Source organism: Rhinolophus hipposideros (assembly GCF_964194185.1).
Source record: "Rhinolophus hipposideros genome assembly, chromosome: 13".
NCBI lineage: Eukaryota > Metazoa > Chordata > Mammalia > Chiroptera > Rhinolophidae > Rhinolophus > Rhinolophus hipposideros.
Window position 1 is genome coordinate 6,408,852 of NC_138059.1, and position 20,831 is coordinate 6,429,682.

The 20,831-nt window shown below is 48.4% G+C and overlaps 1 protein-coding gene across 1 annotated transcript in view; it reads right to left on the minus strand.

Moving 5' to 3' along the window:
• Nucleotides 1-18,909, minus strand: part of TG (thyroglobulin) — a gene marked incomplete at its 5' end in the record, with an annotated part of 218,933 nt that extends 200,024 nt beyond the window's left edge. Inside the window, 9 exons of the mRNA XM_081071189.1 lie at nucleotides 321-1,421; nucleotides 4,807-4,992; nucleotides 5,201-5,344; nucleotides 5,833-5,939; nucleotides 14,463-14,622; nucleotides 14,980-15,183; nucleotides 16,357-16,454; nucleotides 17,765-17,873; nucleotides 18,843-18,909. Coding sequence (XP_080927315.1) covers nucleotides 321-1,421; nucleotides 4,807-4,992; nucleotides 5,201-5,344; nucleotides 5,833-5,939; nucleotides 14,463-14,622; nucleotides 14,980-15,183; nucleotides 16,357-16,454; nucleotides 17,765-17,873; nucleotides 18,843-18,909 — 2,176 coding nt within the window. The remainder of the gene's footprint in view (nucleotides 1-320; nucleotides 1,422-4,806; nucleotides 4,993-5,200; nucleotides 5,345-5,832; nucleotides 5,940-14,462; nucleotides 14,623-14,979; nucleotides 15,184-16,356; nucleotides 16,455-17,764; nucleotides 17,874-18,842) is intronic.
• Nucleotides 18,910-20,831: the final 1,922 nt, after the last annotated feature.

Here is a 20,831-nt window from a genome sequence, read left to right on the forward strand (position 1 = left end):
TCACGTCTACACAGACAGAAACCCCATCACTACATGGGCACAAAAGACCAGCTGTGGCCAGCACTGCAGACATGTCTGTGGCAATGCCTTAAGGACAACTAAATCTCCCTAGTTGTTCATTTAAATGGATGACATCATCAAGATTTTTCTGGGCAACTTTTAAATTAACCAGCAAATTTTTCCATGAACAGAAATTTGGGCTTAAGCTATGACGGAGTTTTTTTTCTTTTTTTCTTTTTTCTTTTTCTTTTCTGTACTGTAGTGTGTCAGGGCCCTGAGAGAGAATCAGAGATCGTAGACTGAATGCCCAACAAACTTACATTGCTTGGGTTCTCCAGGTACACTTCGAGTCCCAGGGATAGCCTGCCCCTCAGAGTCCATACAGTAGCACTCGGAGTTGAAGCACTGGACAGGCAGGAAATGCCCCTCGCTGGTACAAGAAGGGACAAACAGACTGGACCCTGCTGGCTGGCTGGCCGAGAGGCTCTGCATCTGAGCCCTTTGCTTTTCACACTCTGTGGGGCACCTTGGTCGTCCTCCTCTAACCCTTGAGCCAGAAATTTCTTGGCCCCGGGAGTCCATACACCAGCACTCTCCAGCAAAGCACTGGACATCCTCATAGCTTCCTTCTTCCGTGCATGATGGGACAAAAAGGCTGCCAGCTGCCTGCTCACAGCCCTGCGAGCTGAGCACCACTTCCATCACGTCACCTAAATCCCTCCCTATATCTTCTGGCACAGAAATGGCATGTTGCAAGAAGAGAAGGAATTCTGGAAGCTCCAGGAGCGAAGCAAGGGATTTCAGGGCATTTTGATTCTCTCGTAAGTTGACTTCAAAGCCAAAGCTGCCCACAATTGGCTTATTCATAGCACCACCCTTCTTAGCGGCTCCGGGCCTTTCCACAGCGGGATCAGAATCCGATCCCTCTGACAAGGACTTGGCCAGATCTACGAGTCCCCCTCCATTCTGGAAGCCTGGGAGACCAACTTGCTGGAAAAACTGACTGAAGTTAAATGTGCCTCTTGTGCCAAGGGCTCCAGATAAGTTAAACTGGGCAACATTCACCAAAAATTTCCCTCCAAAGAGGTTTTGCTGGAGTCGCGTTGGGTTGGTGGTAAACTGAAGGGCAAGACGAGCCAGCTCTCGGGAGGGAAAAATCACTCGGACGGCTTCTTTGAGGAGATTCTCGTAGTTTGAAAACTGTTGATCCTGCCCTTCTACCATTGGGCGCAGAATCCCAGAGTCCACAAAGAGCTCCTTGACCGAGGGTGGGCAGGACGTGGCCAATCTGGCTGCTCTCTGAGAGACCTGTCTCTCCTCCAAAGCCAAGAACAAGTTGTGTTGGCTGAAGTAGCCTGAGGGCCCAAAGTGCAGTCTGGACAGGGCTCGCCGCCTCTCTGAGGTGCAGGAATGGTCTTCAGCTGCACAAGACAGAGCAAACAGGAAAAATGGTTTTAATCCCAAAAGCAATCCTGAGACAGGCCCTTAGATCTGTCTGGTAGTAAGAGTTCAAAAAAATTCAGTCCAGGACGCCTACATTTATTTTACACCTCTTTCTGCTCTGTATCCTTTTATTTTTAGCTTTCGCTCTGAGCTGTGTCCCGGAGGCCATTTTGGGGAGGGAGTATTTCAGTTGACATGACTTCTTCCCCTATCTTCCACTAGCGGCACCCCCTTTCTAAGGCGAGGCTCACAGACACTGGTCCACACACATGCACCAACAGTGCTGGGTTGAAAGATGTCTCCCTCCCTCCCTCTCTCCTCCTTTCCCATTATCCATGTCCACCTGGAACCTCAGAATGTGACCTTATTTGGACATCGGGTCTTTGCAGATGTCATTAGGTAAGGTGAGGTCATCGTGGATTAGGAAGGACCCTAAAAATAATGACTGGTGTCCTAATTAGAAGGCCCTGTGCAGACAGGGAGAGACAAGAGAAAGAAGGTCACGTGAGGATGGGGACAGAGACCGGAGTGAGGTAGCACCAAGCCAGAGGACACCAGGGAAACAAGGAAAGCACCCCCCCAGAAGCAAGGAAAGGCCTTTCCCTGGAATCTTCCGAGACAGTGCAGCCCTGCTGACACCTTCCTTTTAGATTTCCAGCCTCTAGAACTATGAGAGAATACATGTCTGTTGTTTGAAGCTCCCCAGTTTGTGGTAATTTGTTACAGCAGCCCGAGGCAATTAATATACCGACAAATGCCTGGTTTTTTAATGAAATGTTGTTTTCCAGCATTTGCTTCCTGGAATTCTTAATGGACGTTAATGCTTCATTATATGCTCTTCGTCTGGCTGCCTAATTCTTCCTTGTGGGTAGTCCTGTTTCAGCTAACTAGTTTATAGTTTCTCTGAGAATAAGAACCATACTTTAAATGCTATTAGTGTTTCCTACAATAAATGTTTTCCTGTGTCGTGATATATAATATTATACTACATTATAGGAAAGCTGGTATTTCCTATAACACAATGAAGCCCAGTTGGCACACAAACTTAGCACATTCTTCTAGGCTTCTTGCCCTTTCCTTGAAATTACTAATTAAACAGTGATCAGCTCAGTGAGCTCCACGCATGGTCAGGACCCTCTACCTGAATATCCCAGGTTGACTGTAATCACATTAAGAAAAAAAATTTTTGAAGTCAAAGTACAGTGTCTCGGTGACACAGATGAAAAGTAAATGAGCTCTATTTTCCTCCATAAAACCATAAATACTCCAGGTTTTCAACCACCCACCACCCCAACTTTTTAAAATCATTCTTTCCCCTCAGTTCACACAGATACCAAAAAGGAAATCGGCCAATTTTCCTCTGCAACCAGGCAACAGAGAAAAGAGCTGGAATATGTGGTCAGAGGGAGAAAAAAGACTGGCAACATCAGGACACACAACACAACCTCCAGGGAGGCCTGGCTTCCTTTCATGGATATTACAGGAAGGTATGGAAGAAATAAAGTTTACTGCCTTGCTTAGTCTCTTTCCAGGTGAAAAGCATATCCCTTCCATTTGCATGGAGTGTTACCGAGGCAAAAAATTCACACATTGGTTCCATGTGGCATTTTGTTTCCATGGAAATAGGACTGATACACTAGAGAGAAAAAGTAAAAATATCTGATCCATGCATTCTGTAGCACTCTTGGATTTAATTTGGAAAACGGTAGTTCATTTCCACTTGGAAATTGGAGGGCACAAGAGTCTCTAGGTTTTAACAGAACTAAAATGTAATTGCAAATACCTTCAAGGCAGAGCTTCAAATTTTCCTTTTTCTACATCCTCACACTTAGCAGAGAGAAAACTACCAGACACCATACAAAATGTTAAGTTGTAGAAATCAAACAATTTAACAGGAATTGTCAAATAAACATTAAGTCACGTCGATGTTGAGGCTAGAAAGGGACCCACAGTCCTTCACTGTTTCCAGTCTTGCCCAGTCCACCCTGCTCACCCAAGTGAGAAGCCTACACGTGCCCCTGGATTCCTCCAGCATCTCACGGGTAAGAAGGGATGGAGTCTTGCTTGAATGCCTAGGGACATTTCTCAAGTCCACACCGTTCCCCCAGCCCACTGCTTCTATCTTAGTGTTGGCCCCCCTTAGTACTGGATTGAATAGTGTCTCCCCAAAATTCATGGCCTTGCTGGAACCTCAGAATGTGACCTTATTTGGAAACAGGGTCATCGTAGATGAGATTAGTTAAGACAAAGTCCCAGGAGAGTAGGCTCTTAATCCCATATAATGGGTGTCATTATAAGAGAGACACAGAGGCAGACACCTTGTGACAACAGAGGCAGAGTTTGCAGTGACACTTTCACAAGCCAAGGAACACCAAAGACTGTCAGCAAGTACCACGAACTAGGAAGAGGCCAGGAAGAATCCTCCCCTGGAGACTTCGGAGGGAACACAGCTCTGCTGACACCTTGGTTTCGGACTTCAAGGCTCCAGAACCGTGAGGGAATATATTGTCGCTGTTCTAAGCCACTCACTTTGTGGCAATTTGTTACAGCTGCCCCAGGAAAGTAATCTAGTCCTTGAATCTGTCTTCGGGACATTGAAATGATCTTCTAATTGGCCCCACGGCCTCCAGTCTAATGCTGCTTTCACTCCCTCCTCCAAAATTCCCAAGTGACCTTTCTTACACCCACTGCTTGCCAGCTTAAATCCATCAACACCTTCACCTGACCTCCAGCGCCCCTACCCCCCGCAAGCTTTTGCTTTGATATGAAAGACCTCATTGTCTTACCCCTGCCTTTCCCCCAGTCTTAAAGTTCAAAGCCCCACCCTGATCATGCTCCAACAATTTTTTTCTCCATTCTTCTTGCAGATCCAGTGGCTATTAGCATAACAATGCCTATTACTTATATACTTATGAATTTGCTTCTCCTGCTCTCTCTCTAGAGAACACCTCTCCTTATCGTCCTCCTTCAGGAAACATCTTTATTTTAGGAGACTAATCAAGTATCACCTTTTCCATGAAGGCTTCCTGAATGTCTCCTTTTCATATACACTGCAAGACAGAATTGACCCTAACTTGCTTTGCGTTCTTTTAATTACCAGTACACACTTCTCTCATGGCACATCTAAACTTAATTCTCGTTCCTTTTTCTTTACCTGTGAGACCCTTTAAGCTCCCTGACAAAGAAGCTATGTCTGACGCAGGACAAGAAACGTGTTAGAAGTTAATGACAATAAACGAGTCTTCTGTCATGTTGAGCTTGAAGTGCCTGTGGGACAGTGGAATTAACAGGTTCTGGAGTGGTTGGTCTGGAGAAACAGTTAATGACAAGACCGAAAAAGGAAGCCCTTGAGAGGAAACCCACCACAAGACGGCGGCTCCCCTTGCCGCCGAGTCCCATGGACCTCCTTTCCTTGGGCAGCCACACACCAGCACGGCCCTTCCCTCTGGCACTGCACTGCCTGGTAGTCTCCATTTCGGCGGCAGCTGGGAATGTAGGGGTGACCAAAGTTGGTCGCTGTAAACCGCTCCACTTCACATTTTGTGGGGCCTAGGAGAAATCCATGCATAAAGGAGAAGACAGCACGTAAACAACCCTTGATGTGTTTACAGTACACGTTCTGCTTGCTGTTAAAGTTTTTTTTTTAAATCCCCACACGCCCTTTGGTGGAACAGCCATGGAGACTGCAACAACTTTAAAACCCAAGTGGTTTCCTTCTGGCAGAAGCATGCACATCCATGGTCGGCTTATTACTTACACCGGAATCTTCCAGAAACGACTAATTGAACTGCTAGGAACCGTCTCTGCAATATCCGGTACAGGGTGGTTTCAGTGAAGGTGGAAGCAAGGTCCAGGCCAGCAAAAATGGTGTCGTAAATTTCATCGAGTAATAGCTCCAAACCTAAGCAAAAGCAGCAAGTGTTTCAAGGGGTGGGTTCATTCCGAAAGGAAGTCCCGATCTTGCCATCTCAGCAGATATTAGGAGGGCCAGAGCCTTCACCGGCAGCATTATGCATTGTATCTGAAGAAGACCTGAGTGGTGTCCTAAGTCAGGGCCACAGTGATGGCTGTGAAAGTTGTCCACAGCAGCAAGGAGCACTGCTGAGAGAGTAGACTGAAATCCACCCGTGTCCCCATGGCCAAGCTCACCGGCCCAGAGGGCTGTGCCTCTTTCTGGTGGGCACAAAAGCACCACCATGTGGGCCAGCAGCAGCTGTGCTCCAAGGAGCATAGATGAAAGTTTGCTAACCAAGCTCTCCTCAATCCCCAGGGCAGCCTGGCAGGGGGGCGGGAAGTCACTGCTATTTCTGCTTTGCAGGTAAGAAGCCTGAAGCTCTCAGGCCTGGTGAATGCCACTCCCTCCCCTCAGACTGCCGGAGGTGTACTCACCTGTCTCGGCCAGTTCCCGCCCTTGACTGTCCGCACAGTGACAATAGCCAGACACCTCGGGGAACCTGCTTCGGAACGCACTGAACGTCCTGAATGCATCTGGAAACCTACAAGACAAGGAGATTTATGGTCTCCATTTCATAAAAAGGCAAGTCATCGCAAGCTCTTCCTGTAGAAGTAAGTAAATATGGCCTGATCTCATCTGGGGAAAAGGAACGTCTGTTTTTTTTTTTCTCTCATGCCATTCGCTCCGTGGTTCCTGCGGTAAATTTCTTTTCTAAATTGGTTTTACCTGACCCAAGCTAGGCTGGCCCTGTTATAATAAAGCTGTGCTTCACTGTCCTCTGCTAATTAGCCATTTTCCTCATTCATGGCATTTGATGGATTTGTATCCAAACATGTGTAACATAGGATCAGGCAGAAAACAGGCAATGGACATCACATTAACGCGTTTCCGTACTATAATGTAACTCTAGAGACAGAAGGCCAAGTTTGCTTTACAAACATATGGTACATTGTAGATGATCTCATTTGGGAGATCAAACAACTTCAGAGCCTTTTACAACATTTCAAGAGCTTGACAAGGAGCCAGATTCCCCCATAGGAAATTCTTGAGAAGGACATTTCCCAGTTCCATAGTTGAAAAAGAAAAGAAAACCACAAAATCAATATGACATCACTAACAAGGGCTGTACAATCCTTTTCGTAAGTTGAGGAAAAGTACATATAACTCATGTCTGACCTGGCAATTGCAGTAAGGCGCTAATTGGCTGGGTTCCTCATCCTGGAAGAGGCAACTAAGGTGATGAGATTTAGGAGTTGTTCCCAGGTGCAATGATTTAGCCAGATTAAGGAGTTGTTCCCAGGTGCAATGATTTAGCAACCAGAGAGGAACTTTCCATCTTTATAGAACATTGAGAGACTATATTTGTGTCTTATAGAGCTGGTGGTACGTGTGAATCAAGATTAATGTCTTTAGCTCCATCCACATATGACGAGTTAGCAGAAACAGCAACTCTGTGCACGGAGAGGTGGAATCTAGTTTAGCAAACTCTTGAAAACAATCTGAGTGTACAACCTTAGGAAGATTAAGAACTACATTTTGGCAAATGCCCTTAGTGGATGTGTACATAACATTATGTAAAAAGGACAAAATGCAAAACAGCCTGTCCACACATGGCAATTACTACAATGGAAATGAACCAATATTGGAAGGTGATATATTGTGCAGGAACTGCTCAGAGCCTAAATGTGGGGGTGTAACGAGCATTCGCTAATTTGAAATGAAATGAGTATGCAAAACAAAGCAAAGCAAAGTGCTATAGAATTATGGATTTTCTTTCCTTGTCATTGGCCTATTATTATGTGTATGTGAGCTAAATAAAAAAGAATGTCATGGCAAGGGAGTTATGCATAATAGAAACTAAAAACTCACTTTGCCCAGTTGCCACTGATTGAAGGTTCATTAACAGGGACCTGGGATAAGTCAATCCTAGAAGGGCTAATAATAGTACAATACGCACTTCCATTTATTGAGCACTACTTGGTAAAAGACAATCTGCAAAATGTTTAACACACATTGACTTCTTTAACCCACTGAATGCTCCTCAAAGGCAGGTGGTGTTTTTTTCATCTCCACTTTAGAGGTTAAGGAGATAAAGTATGTTGGTTACCATCTTGAAATAATGGTTCAAACCCAGGTCTCGTGCAGCACATGATAACTATCTCTGCCAACAGTATTCTTCGATGTGCATTTGGTTGTACTTGGTTTCTGCCCCACATCCTGAAAGGCACGTGACTCTGTTCTGTTCCGACACTCTTTTCTGCATGCCTGGCACCTAGCTTTGACTGGCACCTCATGGATGTTGAAGACATACATGCTGGATGAATGTATTCAAGGGTCACCTGGTTGGCTCAAGGTTCTGAAACCCATTTCAGCATAAGGCACAGGATGTTTAAATCACTTTAGTCCCATGTTCTGTTGATTCAACCCAAAGGCCCAACTCAAAGTCCTGTCCCGGGGCCCATGAGACCAGCAGGGTCTCTGAGCCATCTTCATCCCATCACCTTCAGGTAGAGTTCTTCTCTCTGGGTTGCTGGTCTTGTAAGCTTCCCAGGATCTGGACATCCCTGTGCTTTTTGCATGCACCTCACTCTTGAATCATTCTTCTTGCATATTGGAGAACACCGTGGCTTTGGCTAGAGGGAGGGTCCTCCCATCCTCCCAGGAAGACCATCCTAAGGCCAGCTACTGCCACCTGGACTTTCTAGGGCTGTTCTCTGCTCACTTGTGGGGAGACACCTAGCACTGTCATCTTTAAGCCCTCTGTGTACAGTGAACATACTAAGGACCTGGATGGAGCTGGACACATCAGAATTGCAGTCCTGGCCTAACCACATATGATGATCGCTATTATTAATCACTACTAATAAAAGTAATCACAAGTGGCATGTACTGAATGATCAGACACGAGGCCAAGCAAGCTCCATGCTTTATCTCATTTAACTTTCATGGCAACCCTTAAAAAGCTCCGTTTCACAAGTGAGGAAACTGGGGTTCAGAGTGGTGAACTGATTGGTTCAAGATCATCGAGCCAGGACCACAGGCCAGATATCCTGAGTCCACTGCCCATGCTCTTTTGACAGCAGCAGCTGGCCGGATGGGGAGGCTACAGTTAAACAGAGCATGGTCCTTAGGGAACCCTGCCCTGCAGTCACAGTAAGTTCAAGTCTGAAGTTTCCTCAGTTTCCTTTGTTTCCCAAATTCAATGTGATGCCATCTGATTTGTGGCTGATTTCTGAAACAATATCACCATCTATGAATGCTGGACTCCTCCCCCAGTATAACGATGGCGCTAAGCTGGTTTATTTACAGCTTCAGCTATTGCCATTGGTGCTTTAATGTCACCCAATGTCATGGGGGCCTTAATGTCATGAGGGCCTTTGCCATGCTTTCCACCTCCTTCTCATTAGATAGATTCCCAACCCTTCTCTGTCACCCCAAGAAAAATGAATCTACTGAACTTGCACCTAACGTCCTGACGAACGGCAGACAGCTCTGGTCCCATCCTAACACGTGGGTCCGCTGAGTTTGGGACCTGTCCTGTGGCCACAGAAGGCTGTCAAAGGAAGTGAGCCTTGAGTGGGATTCTAAAGCTAAGAATGATGATTTGACGAGGAGAGAATGGAGGAATGGAGACCATGGCCAGGGTTATGAGCATGCCTCCCACTTCAAGGTGGGAGACAGAGGCCCACAGTGCGGGCAGAAGGGAAACCTAACAGGATGGGGTCACAGAGGGAGGCACGGGTCTGGTGCAGCAGGCCAGCACCCAGACATCTCAACCATTGCAGCACTGTGCGTGAACATGTGCCAACTGAGCCTCAGAGGCACTGGCCTTAGAAAACCGATGGTCTTGTTGGCCACGGCACATTGTCAGGTCATGTGGCCCTCTGTGGCATGTGGCCTTATCTCTTTTATAAGGATCTGGGGAACACAGTTCTTTGCATCCTCCGTAAAAGAAAAAACTGTGTTCCTGTGAGAAACTGGTTTGTTTTTATCTGGTAGAAACCAAATAACTTGGACTGTTCGCCCTTTCTCTGGTTATAGGAAGCTGAGACAGTGTGCAGCGCCTCACATCTGTTCACACTTTCTAGATTGAATGTTGTCTACCAATGTTTGCCTTGCTTTATTCTTATTTCCCACCCTTACTTTGCTTCCTCGCCACTTCCTCTATTTTCCACTTCAATCCCGTTCCGGGCATGTCAGAAGAAAGCGGAAAGAGAAAAAGCAACACAAAATTTAAAACCTAAAAATAATTTCATCAAGTGAAAACAGATGTTTCCCTTTTGTGGAATAAAAAGCAAAATTTGGGGACAATCGTAGAAGAGCCCTCAAGAAAGAAAATTACAGTGGAAGGGAAAATGTTGGTATTGCTGAGTTTACTCTCTGACTGTGGCCAAACTAGAGTTGGAGAAATCACAGGTAAGGCTCGGTGGAATAGAAAATGTCAGTCCCAGCCAGAAATCAGGTCCTGCTCATTGGCAGAGTAGGAGCCATGGCTCTGGGCTCAGGTAGCTGACCCCTCCCCCCCCACACACACACACTGTAACTCCGCCCACAGAAATGTAACCATCAGTTAATAAATTTAGCATTTTATTTGCTTCTCTCCTGCACTAGAGGGTTTCTCCTCAACGCTGGAGCTGCGACCTGGCATGGTGCCCGGTGCCCAGCAGGCCACCACCAATGCCTCACAGGACGGTCATCAAATGATCAGTCCACTTGGCCACTCCCATATTTGGGTAATGCTGCCCCTTGGCCGCAGGTTAAGATCCATCTGATCCTTCCCACTGAATTATCTGGAAAGCGTGGCTGGCCAAGGCACTGGAGGTGAGACTAGATGCTAAGGAAGTTTGCGTGAGCATAGTCACTAAGGACGAGGGCCCATTAGGAATTCAGTGAACTCCACTGTAACTCGGACCACTACGGCCTGCGTAACAGCTCCAGCTCTCAACCCCACTACCTACCATCTGTTTAGCCGGAATACGTTTCCCTAATTGATATTTGGGCAAGGGCCTCTGTAAGATGGGGGAAGAGTCACAAGAACCAGCAAAGCTTACTTCCCGTCGCAACATAGTTCTGTAAAAGTCACCAGCCAAATAGGCGCGGTGAGCAGCGGCCTTCCTCCCGAGGCAAAAGGGCCTGCTTCCAATGGGCAGACGCGAGGGCCACGCTCAAGTGCAAATTATCACCCAACGCATTAAGAACCCACAACAAGTTGGCACATAGGCTGCCCACAGCTTTCCGGCCTTTCTGTGACCCCATAGACGTAAGTCAACTGCCTGACACCACTTCTCCAGTTGAACTTTCCCCCCAAAGTCCCCTCAGATTCAATACTCCAAAATCAAATTTGTGACTTTTCCTTCCCAAACTCATCCTCTACCATCCTTCTAGAAAGAAGACCTCAGAGTCAACTTCGACTCCTCCTCTCCCTCATCTTCCCCATCTATTCCTTCACCAAGTCCTGTGGATTTCACCTAGTAAATATTCCTGCAGCCTCATCCCATCTCCCCATCCCCCTCTCCATCACCTACCCAAGGCCAAGTCATTACCTCTCACCTGGACAAGTACAGCAGCTTCCCAACTCATAGGGTCGCCTCCTAGCACCCACTCTGCTTTCCTCCAGTACCACCCATTATTGTCTAAATCCTAGTCCGATCGTTATTAAGGTGTACCCAACCCCCACCCCAGACTTAAAATTTGTGGTGCAATACTAGGGACATACTTATATTACAAAATTGCTCCTTGCTTAGCTGAATTCAAATATAACTGGTCATCCTGTATTATTTTTTTTAATCTGGCAGCCCTACGTGCTATGTCTAGACTCTCCACGTGGCCTTCACAGCTCCTGCCACTGTGCCTAATAGAGTCGGTGGGCCTGGCATTGCCCAGGTCTGCTGCTTATCAGAAAATTCCTGATGATGGGTAGGCTTCCAGTAACCAACTATCTGACCCTTCCCATGACCTTCCTAAATCAAACTTCGCTCTGAGACATGCTTGCTTACAAAAAGAAACGATCCCGTTTCAGGGGTAAATTGTTTTGTTTGTCCCAAACAATGGATGCTCAGTCCTGAACTTTTGCATTTAACTCGACTGCCCTCTTGTGGAAGGAGCTGTGAATTGTGCCTCAAGCTGGCACCTTCAAAGATGGTGTAAGCATTGATTATAGGCCTACTGTGTGCAAAACTCTGTGTTGTGCACCGAATCAAGGTTGCATGGGATAGTAAAAGGAGCCAGACAGCTCTAACACCCACTAATTGTGCTTCTTTGGGTAAGTTCCTTAACCTCTATGTTTCAGATTCCTCATTTGTATGCTAGAGACCATAATTATCCCTCCAATTATTTTTGAAAGTATTGAAGTGGGTAAAAGGATGCCAAATTCCCTGTATGCAGTCAGCACTCAGTTGAACTTGGACGGAGCACTCACTGGTTTGCATCGATGAACATCAGTAAATCAGACTGTTTGGAGATTCTTATGTGCTGCTCACAGGCAGACCTTTCTCTGGGCCTGGGGGGGAAGATCTCATCTACATTTGCTGAAGCTGGGTGACACTGGAGGAGTCCCTACAATGCGTAATAATTTACAATGGGCACAGTAGTTTCATAGATGAGATCTCATCAGATCTTTACCATGATCTAATGAGCAGGGCGCTGCCTCCATTTTACAGATGGGGACACTGAGGCTCAGAGAGGGTAAGTGACCAGGTCACTGTGCCAAGCAGTGGCAGAGTCCAAACGAGAGTCAAAATGGCAGATGGTATGTGGCAAGTAATGCAGATGGATGGAGCAGACAGGACTAATATAGCAACAGAAGGTGCAGGGACCCAGAGCACTAGGGGTTGGGGGGCTGGAGGAAGGTGCACTCAGTCCAGAAAGAACAGGTTAAGGCCAGTTTCTTGGTGCTGTGGGAGAATTCGAACAGCCCCCCACCCTTGTTCTTTAGAATCAGGAATTCAGAATTCAGTGTATTAGGTTGAATGTACGAAATTGCTGATGTTCAACTATTTTTACCTACACAGACAGAAATTTCATAGAATTCAACTTAAAATTCCCCCTCGTTTTTAAAACATCGTGCAGCTCAAACAAGCCCAGCATATGGGACAGTTGCTATTCCCAGGCTGCTAATCTGGGAGCTCTCCCGGCACACAGACATGAGAAAGAATCCCGTCTGTCTCACAGGGGAGAGAGTGCTTGTTTGGGAGCCACGTAAAGCTCAGGTTGTCCAGGAGAATCGCTATCAGTATTCTCAGCCTGATATCCTTAGTGATGTTTACGATCGCCCCTGCTCTTATCTGTGGGGGATACAGTCTAAGACAGTCCCCCTTCACGAGGACGCCTGAAACCACGGATAGTACTGAATCCTACATATGTTTTTTCCTATGCACACATACCTACGATAAAGTTTAATTTGTAACTTAGGCACAGTAAGAGGTTAACAACAATAACTAATAATGAAATAGAACAATTACAATGATATACTGTAGTAAAAGTTATGTGAATGTGGTCTCTCTCTCAAAATATCTAATTGTACTGTACTCACCTTTCACATAAAGGAATCACTTTCCGGCACCTCTCCAGCATATCCAAATTGCCAGCACCACTACTCTTGTGCTTTGGGGTCATTCTGAAGTAAAATCAGGGTGACTTCAACATAAACACTGTGACACCACGACAGTTTATCTACCTGATCACCAAGACGGCAACTAAGGTGCTAACAGGTGGGAGCGTCTACAGCGTGGAGACGCTGGACAAAGGGATGAATAACGTCCAGGTGGGACCCAGCGGGACTCATGAGAGTTTCTCACACTACTCAGAATGGCGTGCAATTTCAAACTTATAAATTGTTTATTTCTGGAATTTTCCGTTTAATATTTCTGGAGTGTGGTTGACCTCAGATAACTAAAACCACGGAAAGCGAAACTGCGGTTAAGAGGAGACTATTGCTGTCCTCGGGACGTTCCAATTCTACTGTGTTGCCCCTAAAATAAGACCTAGCCGGTCCAACAGCTCTAATGCGTCTTTGGGGGCAAAAATTAACATAAGGCCTGGCATTTTATTATATTATATTGCATTACATTACATTACGTTATATTATATTATGCAATATAAGACCCAGTCTTATAGTAAAATAAGACCGGGTATTGTATTAATTTATGCTCCAAAAGACGCATTAGAGCTGATGGTCCAGCCAGGTCTTATTTTTGGGTAAACAGGGTACCTGAAGTCTTTGTGGCACCCTTTACAATAATGAAGCAGCCATCCTGAATAACCAGGCTACCTGATTATTTGGGCTGAGATCTAGAACGTGGCTCCCTTTTTATACTTGTTTTTAAATCTTTAAACTTAGTCATAAGTGCATACAAACACACAATTTACAAAAATACGTAAGTGTGATCATATCCATGCTTTTCACAGTGCAGTCTTTTTTCCTTTTCTGCCGAGTCCCATCACCCCATTCCACCTTCCTTCTCCACAGCAACCTGAGTACGTGCTTCTGCATTTTATTCTCTGTGCTCACCAGTGCCCTACAGACACAAGCATAATCATATGCTCATATATGCACATAAGAGCATCCGTTTCTTGTTTGTTTTCTAAAAATTAAACCATGTTGTGCTATCTGTACTTTATATCTTATATATGTTCATAATATGCTGCAGAACCCTTTCCCAGTCAGCTGGTGTAGTTCTAATGCATTCTGTCTACTGGCTGCATAGATATGTACGGTGGGTACACATTTATTCAGCCATCCCTCGGGTTGCTCACTCACTTTGTTCCCAGTTTTCTGCTACAACGAAAACCGACGCAGTAGATATCCTTGTACATATGTCTTCACATTCTGGTGTTTTTATTTCCATGGGCTGGCTGGCCCACAGGGCTCATGTATTTTTCATTTGCGTAGCTGTTGCCAGCTTTCTTTGTTAAAAATGCTGTCACGCTTCAGATGTCCACCAGTGCCAGGTGCTGTATGACACGTCACAGCACCCAGCCCCCACGTGAGCACAGGCTATGGCAGGAGAGATAGGAAGGAGGGTCGCCCAGCGATGGGCAAGCCCCAGAGGCCGGCTCCCCTTACCTGTTGTAGTTATGGACCAAGTCGAAAACCATCATGTCTGTGGTATTGACGAACTTGCACTGGACGGGTAAAAACTCTCCATCTGGAGAACACTGGGGTGGCGACTTGTCGCCCACCCCGTGGAGAAGACGGCGGTTCCTTATTTCACAGCTCCTTGGACCTAAAATTCCCAAGGGAAAATGTTCAAGTCTTAGGTGTGAGTAGGTGCGCGTGTGTCTGCAGCCTATGGGCATACATTCACGCTGCCCGTGTGACAGTTAGAGACCCAAACAGGGACTAAGGTCTGCAGGAGCTCATGGAAATCCCGCTTCAGCTTCCTACTCTCATCCAGTGAATACTGATCACGTGCAGTGTGGAAGTAGGAGAAGTGGCCAAACCCTCCTTAAGCGCTTTCATTCCCTGCATTCCCTGCGGGCCAGGTTCTCCACCTTTGGCGAGGACACCTGACCATTTTGGTGGGGGTGTGGAAGGCAGCGCAGCCCCGCCTCCTAGGGGTGCTGTGCTGGGTGAGACTTACATCGCCTCGGCCTCCCCTGCTGCCGCGTCCCGTACACCTCCATCCCTTCGGTGTCCACACACCAGCACTGCTCCCGGCGCAGGTCACACTGCACTGGCCTGTAACTCCCCGAATCCTGGCACTGAGGGAGGTAGGTGGCGGCCGTGTTGTTGATGTAGGTGCTCAGCAAGACTTCCTGCTTCTGCAGCTGGCAGAAGGACAGACCTAAGGGCAGGAAGAGAGGTGTCACAGCGGGGCTGCGGGGACAGCTTCAGGGTGTCTGCCTAGAAGGAGGGGAAGGAGGTCCTTCCCACAGCTGAGGGGGGACCACCAGGCCACGCGTGGATGCTCAGTGAGCTGGGGGCAGGCTCAGGCACAGCGTCCCGACTGCCCACCTTTATTCCAGGTTTCCTTCCAGCACCCTGCAGACTGAGTCAGACGAGGGCAGGGTCCCCTGGGCCCCCTCTGTCACCCAGACACCATGCAGCTCTGGTGCGGCAGACGTGGGGGTGAATGAAGTACAGGCCTGGCTGTTAACAGAGCTCGTCTGAATCCAAGTGTGCCTATGAGCTCACTGTGTGACCTTGAGGAAGTCGCTTCACCTCTCTGTGCCTCGCTCAGCTTATCTATAGAACCTAATACAAAGGCCTTCTTCGGGTATGTGAGGATTAGTTACGTTAATGATTTCTGCCCCTGTTGAATGCCTACGATGCGTCTGGTGTTTTACCAGTGAGGCAGAGCCTATATTCCTGCTGCACACTCAGTGAGGGTGTGTGCCCTGGCCAGGGTCACTCCTCCAGGGTGCTGGGAGCCAGCCTGCTCCCTGAGCCATCCATGCTGGCTGCGAAAACCAATGCCCAAAATAGAGCTTTCCCCCGGTAAAGGGCAGCTTGGTTCTAGGCTCAATTTCACTGTTTCAAGGTGACCAGTTTATGCAGACCTTGGATTTAGGCTTAACTCTGACATGCTTTAAGTGGGGACTATGTTTCTTTGCTCATCATAATAATTAGCAGGAAACTTTTCACCTAAGTCTTAAATTTCAGAAACACCTCAGGTGAGAAAGCCCTCCGGCCACTTCCTGGTTCAGAGGCCCCTGAGTCTGCTTGCCATTGTTCCGTCAGCACCAGGCCGGCTCCTGGCATTGGGGAAGGGCCGGCGGGGACCTCAGTAGCTATTTGCTGAACAAGTGACTTGACTGTCTCATTTCATTTTCACAGCAGTCCTATGGGAAATAGGACCTCTGGGGCAGGACTGTTACCCTAAGTCAGAGGAAGACAGAAGCTCAGAAGGACCCTTGGCCGGTCACACGCCAAGCCCAGTGCTCTTTGCGGATGTGAGTGGTCCTAGCAAGGGCCCCCTTCCCGTAGGATGCCCCCTTTGACCTCCTTTCACACTTACAGGCCATGGGTCGCCCAGGCTGCCTGCTGCCAGGCACTTCCCTGCCGTCGCCACCCACACACCAGCAGGAGCGGCCATCCTGCTGGCACTGGACAGTCCTGAGGGCAGAAGAGACATGGCGCATGGATGCCGTTATGGGCTCCCGAAGACACAACCCCGGTTACCTTTCTTGTGCCTTTCCACTGTTCCAAGTTTTCATTCAGTAAATTCGGGAGAGATCGGAGTGGAGGGGGGCAAGTGACTTGGGAAAGGAAAAGCACTCCTTTTCCATCTGGCTAACCCGGGCAGCGCTTCCCTCACTCGCCAGCTTTCCATCAGCAAGCTCTAAGTAAATGTCCCCTGGTTGTGACGCTTCAGCCATATGGAGGCTGCAGAAGGGAAAGGCAGCGCCCTCCTTACACGGACCGGGGGTGGGGACACCTCATGGGGGGGTCAGGGCCAGCAGAGAGCTGGGCCTTGGGTACCGGTGACACAGGGAAGCACATGTGTAAGGTTCCCCAGGGGACGTGACAGCTACACTGAGGCTGGCGGGATGATCAGGGGCAGAAGTAGGGAAAAGGGGTTCCAGGCAAAGAGAACAGCCTCCTGAGGAGGAATGGGTGGGTGGCTGCCACTGCAAGTGGCTGGAACAAGGGATGTGGAACAGCTGCATAAATAAGGCCGGTGCAGGTCAGCCGTCCTCCTACCCCCTCTGCCACCCTAGTGTTACCACGCATCCAAACAGGGACTGCACTAGAAGTGTCACTTTGCACTCTGGGGAGGCTGTAAGAGTTTTGTAGGCACAGAAAATGGAGGCAGGGAGGGCTGTTCCCAGAATGCAGTGCTATCAGGGATCGCCCCTAGTTCAGTATGACCGGAACAGCCTGGGACGTTACATTGCATCGCGGACAAAGGATCCCTGTGCTGGGCGAGGATGATCACCCACCCTCCAGGGAGAGTGTCCTGGACCTAAGTTCACGATAGGGCAGCCGAAACGCCCCTCACTGGGGAAATTGCAGAACGCAGCCCAGCGCTGGACCCAGCAGCCATTGACCTGGAAGGGCAGCCATCATCTGCTCCCTCCACCTCTGACTCTTCAGGGGGGTAAGAGGAGGAGGGGACGGTACCAAAGTGTGCATCACTTCACCTGCCCCCAGCTTTTACCAAAACAGTTACGGTGGAAGTTTTGGCAGGACAAGAAGGGATGTCCTGGACGCTGGCTGGGGTGAAGCAGGGGTTGCGGGGCACCTCACCCAGCGTTGACTGGCCTAGGGAACCGTGACATGAGGGTGACACCCTCCAAATGACAGTGGCCACGTCTCAGTCCATGGAGAGGCGTGAAGGGCACAGCAGGGGGCAGAGCTGAGGGGTGGGTTGTGCTTGAAGGCCCCGTGGCCCCGAGAGTCCACGTGGCTGGCATAAGCCTTACTGGAAGCTGCCATCTTCTGCGCACTGGGGGACGTAGTCTGCTTGCTTCAGAAAGGCGCTTTCCCTCTGCACCTCGCAGGGACGGAGAGGCTGGGCGTCCACCTGGTATTCTACAAAGAGGGAGAGACTCATCAGAGTGTGTGGACTGGATTCCAGTGACCAAGACGGGCTCCCTTAAGCCCAGGTGCTCTTCCGGGTCTTACGTGCAGCCTCATGGCTGACCATCATGTTCCAACTTGTAATTACGTGGCTAGTCACGATTTTCCGAGTGTCACATGAGCTCATTTAGTCCTCAACACTCCTCTGGAGCAGAGGCAGTATCTCTATTGTACCCAGGTGGCTCTCAGACAGGGACAGTGCAAGTAAGCTGCTCGAGGTCACACACTGGCCAGATGATTCAACATCAACTCTTGGGCTGCACGTTTCTACGTGCTGAGGCTGACTTAGGTCAGAACACCACAGAGAAGGTTCTGGAATTCATCAAAGCACTCCCTGCAGTACCTTCCTGGCACACAGTAGGAATGCAAATTAATTAGCACCTCCCACGTGTCTTATTTTCTATTAAGAATGCATGAAACATGCAAGGGTTTACTCAGAAATCACAACCACAGGTCGACTGAATTAGCTTAGCCTTGTCCAGAGTCCCACGGTAAGTGTCTGAGCCGCGGTCTATCTTACTCCATAGGTAGATTGGGTTTTTGCACTACCTGCTGACTCTTCAAATACTTCGCATAAATGACCTATGAGTTGAGATAGCTAAGGGAATAAAATAAGACAATATCAACGTCAAAAATTTGCTAATAGGGTGAGGTGGGTGAGTTCGAGTTAAATTAGGAAGCTCTGGTTTCCCATTTCATGTCTACCAACCCGTGGCTCTGTGACTTAGACAGTTCGGTCCACCTCTCTGAACCTGTCTCTTCCTCTGTAAAGGAAAGCGCAAATAACCCACCTCTGGACACTGTAGGGATTTCATGAGATCCTAACTATTCAAAGGCCCCGGCAGAGAGGCCGGCTGACTTGGGAGCTCTGGCCTGAGAGCTCCTTCCTCCCCATCCCATGGCCTCTGGCTGAGAACTCACCAAAGATGTTGGCTGACACCAAGCAGGCTGAGGCCAACAGACCGAAGACCCACAGGCCCAGGGCCATTTCTGGGCCCTTCTGGGGATGGAGGGGCAGAAGTGACTGCCTGGCCCAGGGCTCTGGCCAGGGAGCTTTTATAGAGGTGCTGCGCCCACTCCTCTATTCATGGGCACTCAGTGAAGCAGCACACCCTGTTTTCTCTGCTGGTCACAAGGCATTCCTCCACCTGCATCTGCTCCTTCTGAGGACACTCGTGTAGCCAGTGGGGGATGAAAATCTTGCTGAGGATTTGGGGAAGCCGAACTGGGTGAGGCGGCTTCAAAATTCATCTTTACATGGGAAAGCCAAAGCTCCGTGGCTTTGTGGGTAACAGGCAATCCGTCCTCCTTCCCTCCCTTCTTCCCTCTTTTCCTCTCTCATTTCTTCCTTCCTTTCTCCCTCCCTTCTTTCTTCATACAAATATATGTTTTAGAGACCAACAGTAGCAGACATATGCTAGGCAATGAGAGTTTGGCAGAAAACAAACAAAACAGGTGACATCATTAATATAGAATGTAAGAATTTTAGTGAGGAAAGACACACACACACACACACTCACATGCACATTTATCCTCCTCTCCGCTCTGTCCAGGACTTCAGATGTCGCCAACCTAAAGGGAGCAGGGATTGTGTCTTCCACACAAAGTCTATCCATCAGTGTATTTTCTCTTAGCGAAGCCAGCTTCCTTCCTTCATTCCTGCCCCTGTGTAACCTGGCAAAATCACCTCATCCCCCTGAGCCCCAGCCTCTTGCTCCAGAAAGCAGAAATAAAAGGAGAAAAAGAATGTGTACCTATGTGCTAGGGTGGCCATAAGGGAATAAATGCGACACCCATGTGTATGTGCTCAAGAAATGCTAGCGGTTGTTCCTATTGATTTTCTCATTTGCAAATGACATTGTGCCGGGGAATAACAGGTGTGCCGAACAGCACAGCCGGGTGAGGGGCTAGCGACAGGGCAGGGCAGAGGTGGTAGGCGAGGGTGCGGCACTTGAGAGGAAGGGTGCATGAGAATCTGGAGGGACGGAGGACAGGCTGGGAGGGGGAGCGTGCTGTGCACCGGGGAGAAAAATGAAGGGGACGTAACCGCAGAACAGTGGGCTGTACTACGTAATAGGGTTGCTGTGAATAGTGCAAGAATTAACATTGGTCAAGTGCTCAACCAGTTCTTGGATATAATAAGTACCCAACGGTGGTTACTATCGCCATTTTTGGGTCTGTGATACAAACTACAGAAAGTAAAACTTAACAGTTATTTTAACTGACAGGGTTGGGATTTAAAACAGATGACAAACCCTTCTCTGCACATTCTTCCTGGGGAATCAAACATGCCAATGGCTCTAACATCTCTACCTCCAGCTCCAGTTCCAACACCAGCTCCAGCTCCAGCCAGACTTTCCTGGTCCACTGCCTGGGCACTCCACATACATTTCAAAGTTCCAAACTAAACTTCCCAGTATCTTATCCCAACACCGCACCTTAATATGCTATTGCTGTCTAATAGCTAGCCTGAGTGCCATCCTAAACCTCTGCCCTCATTGCTCATCAGCCTCCAAATCCTACCAGCACGCCCTCACTCCCATCCCGTGGACTCGGCCCTCTGCACCGTCGCTGCCCCTGCCTCCTTCAGGCCCCACAGCTCCAGACTAGCTGACCAGCACAGCCTCCTACCTGGCCTCCTGCCTCCCACCCTGGCCCTCACCAGGCTGCTTCTCCAGCTCAGGGGTAGGGGATGGAGACCCCATTCCTCAGGTGTTCAGGAGGAAGCATGGGGAGCTCATGAAGACCACTTAGCTGGCGGGAGGAAGGAGCATAACTAAGAATGAGACTTAGATTTCAGGCAAAGATGATTTGAGAAGAGGTGTTGGCATTTGCTGGAAAAGGAGACACAAGAGGAACTCCCCCCCCACAACCCACTGCCACCCCATTACATGGGCCAAGTTCCACCCA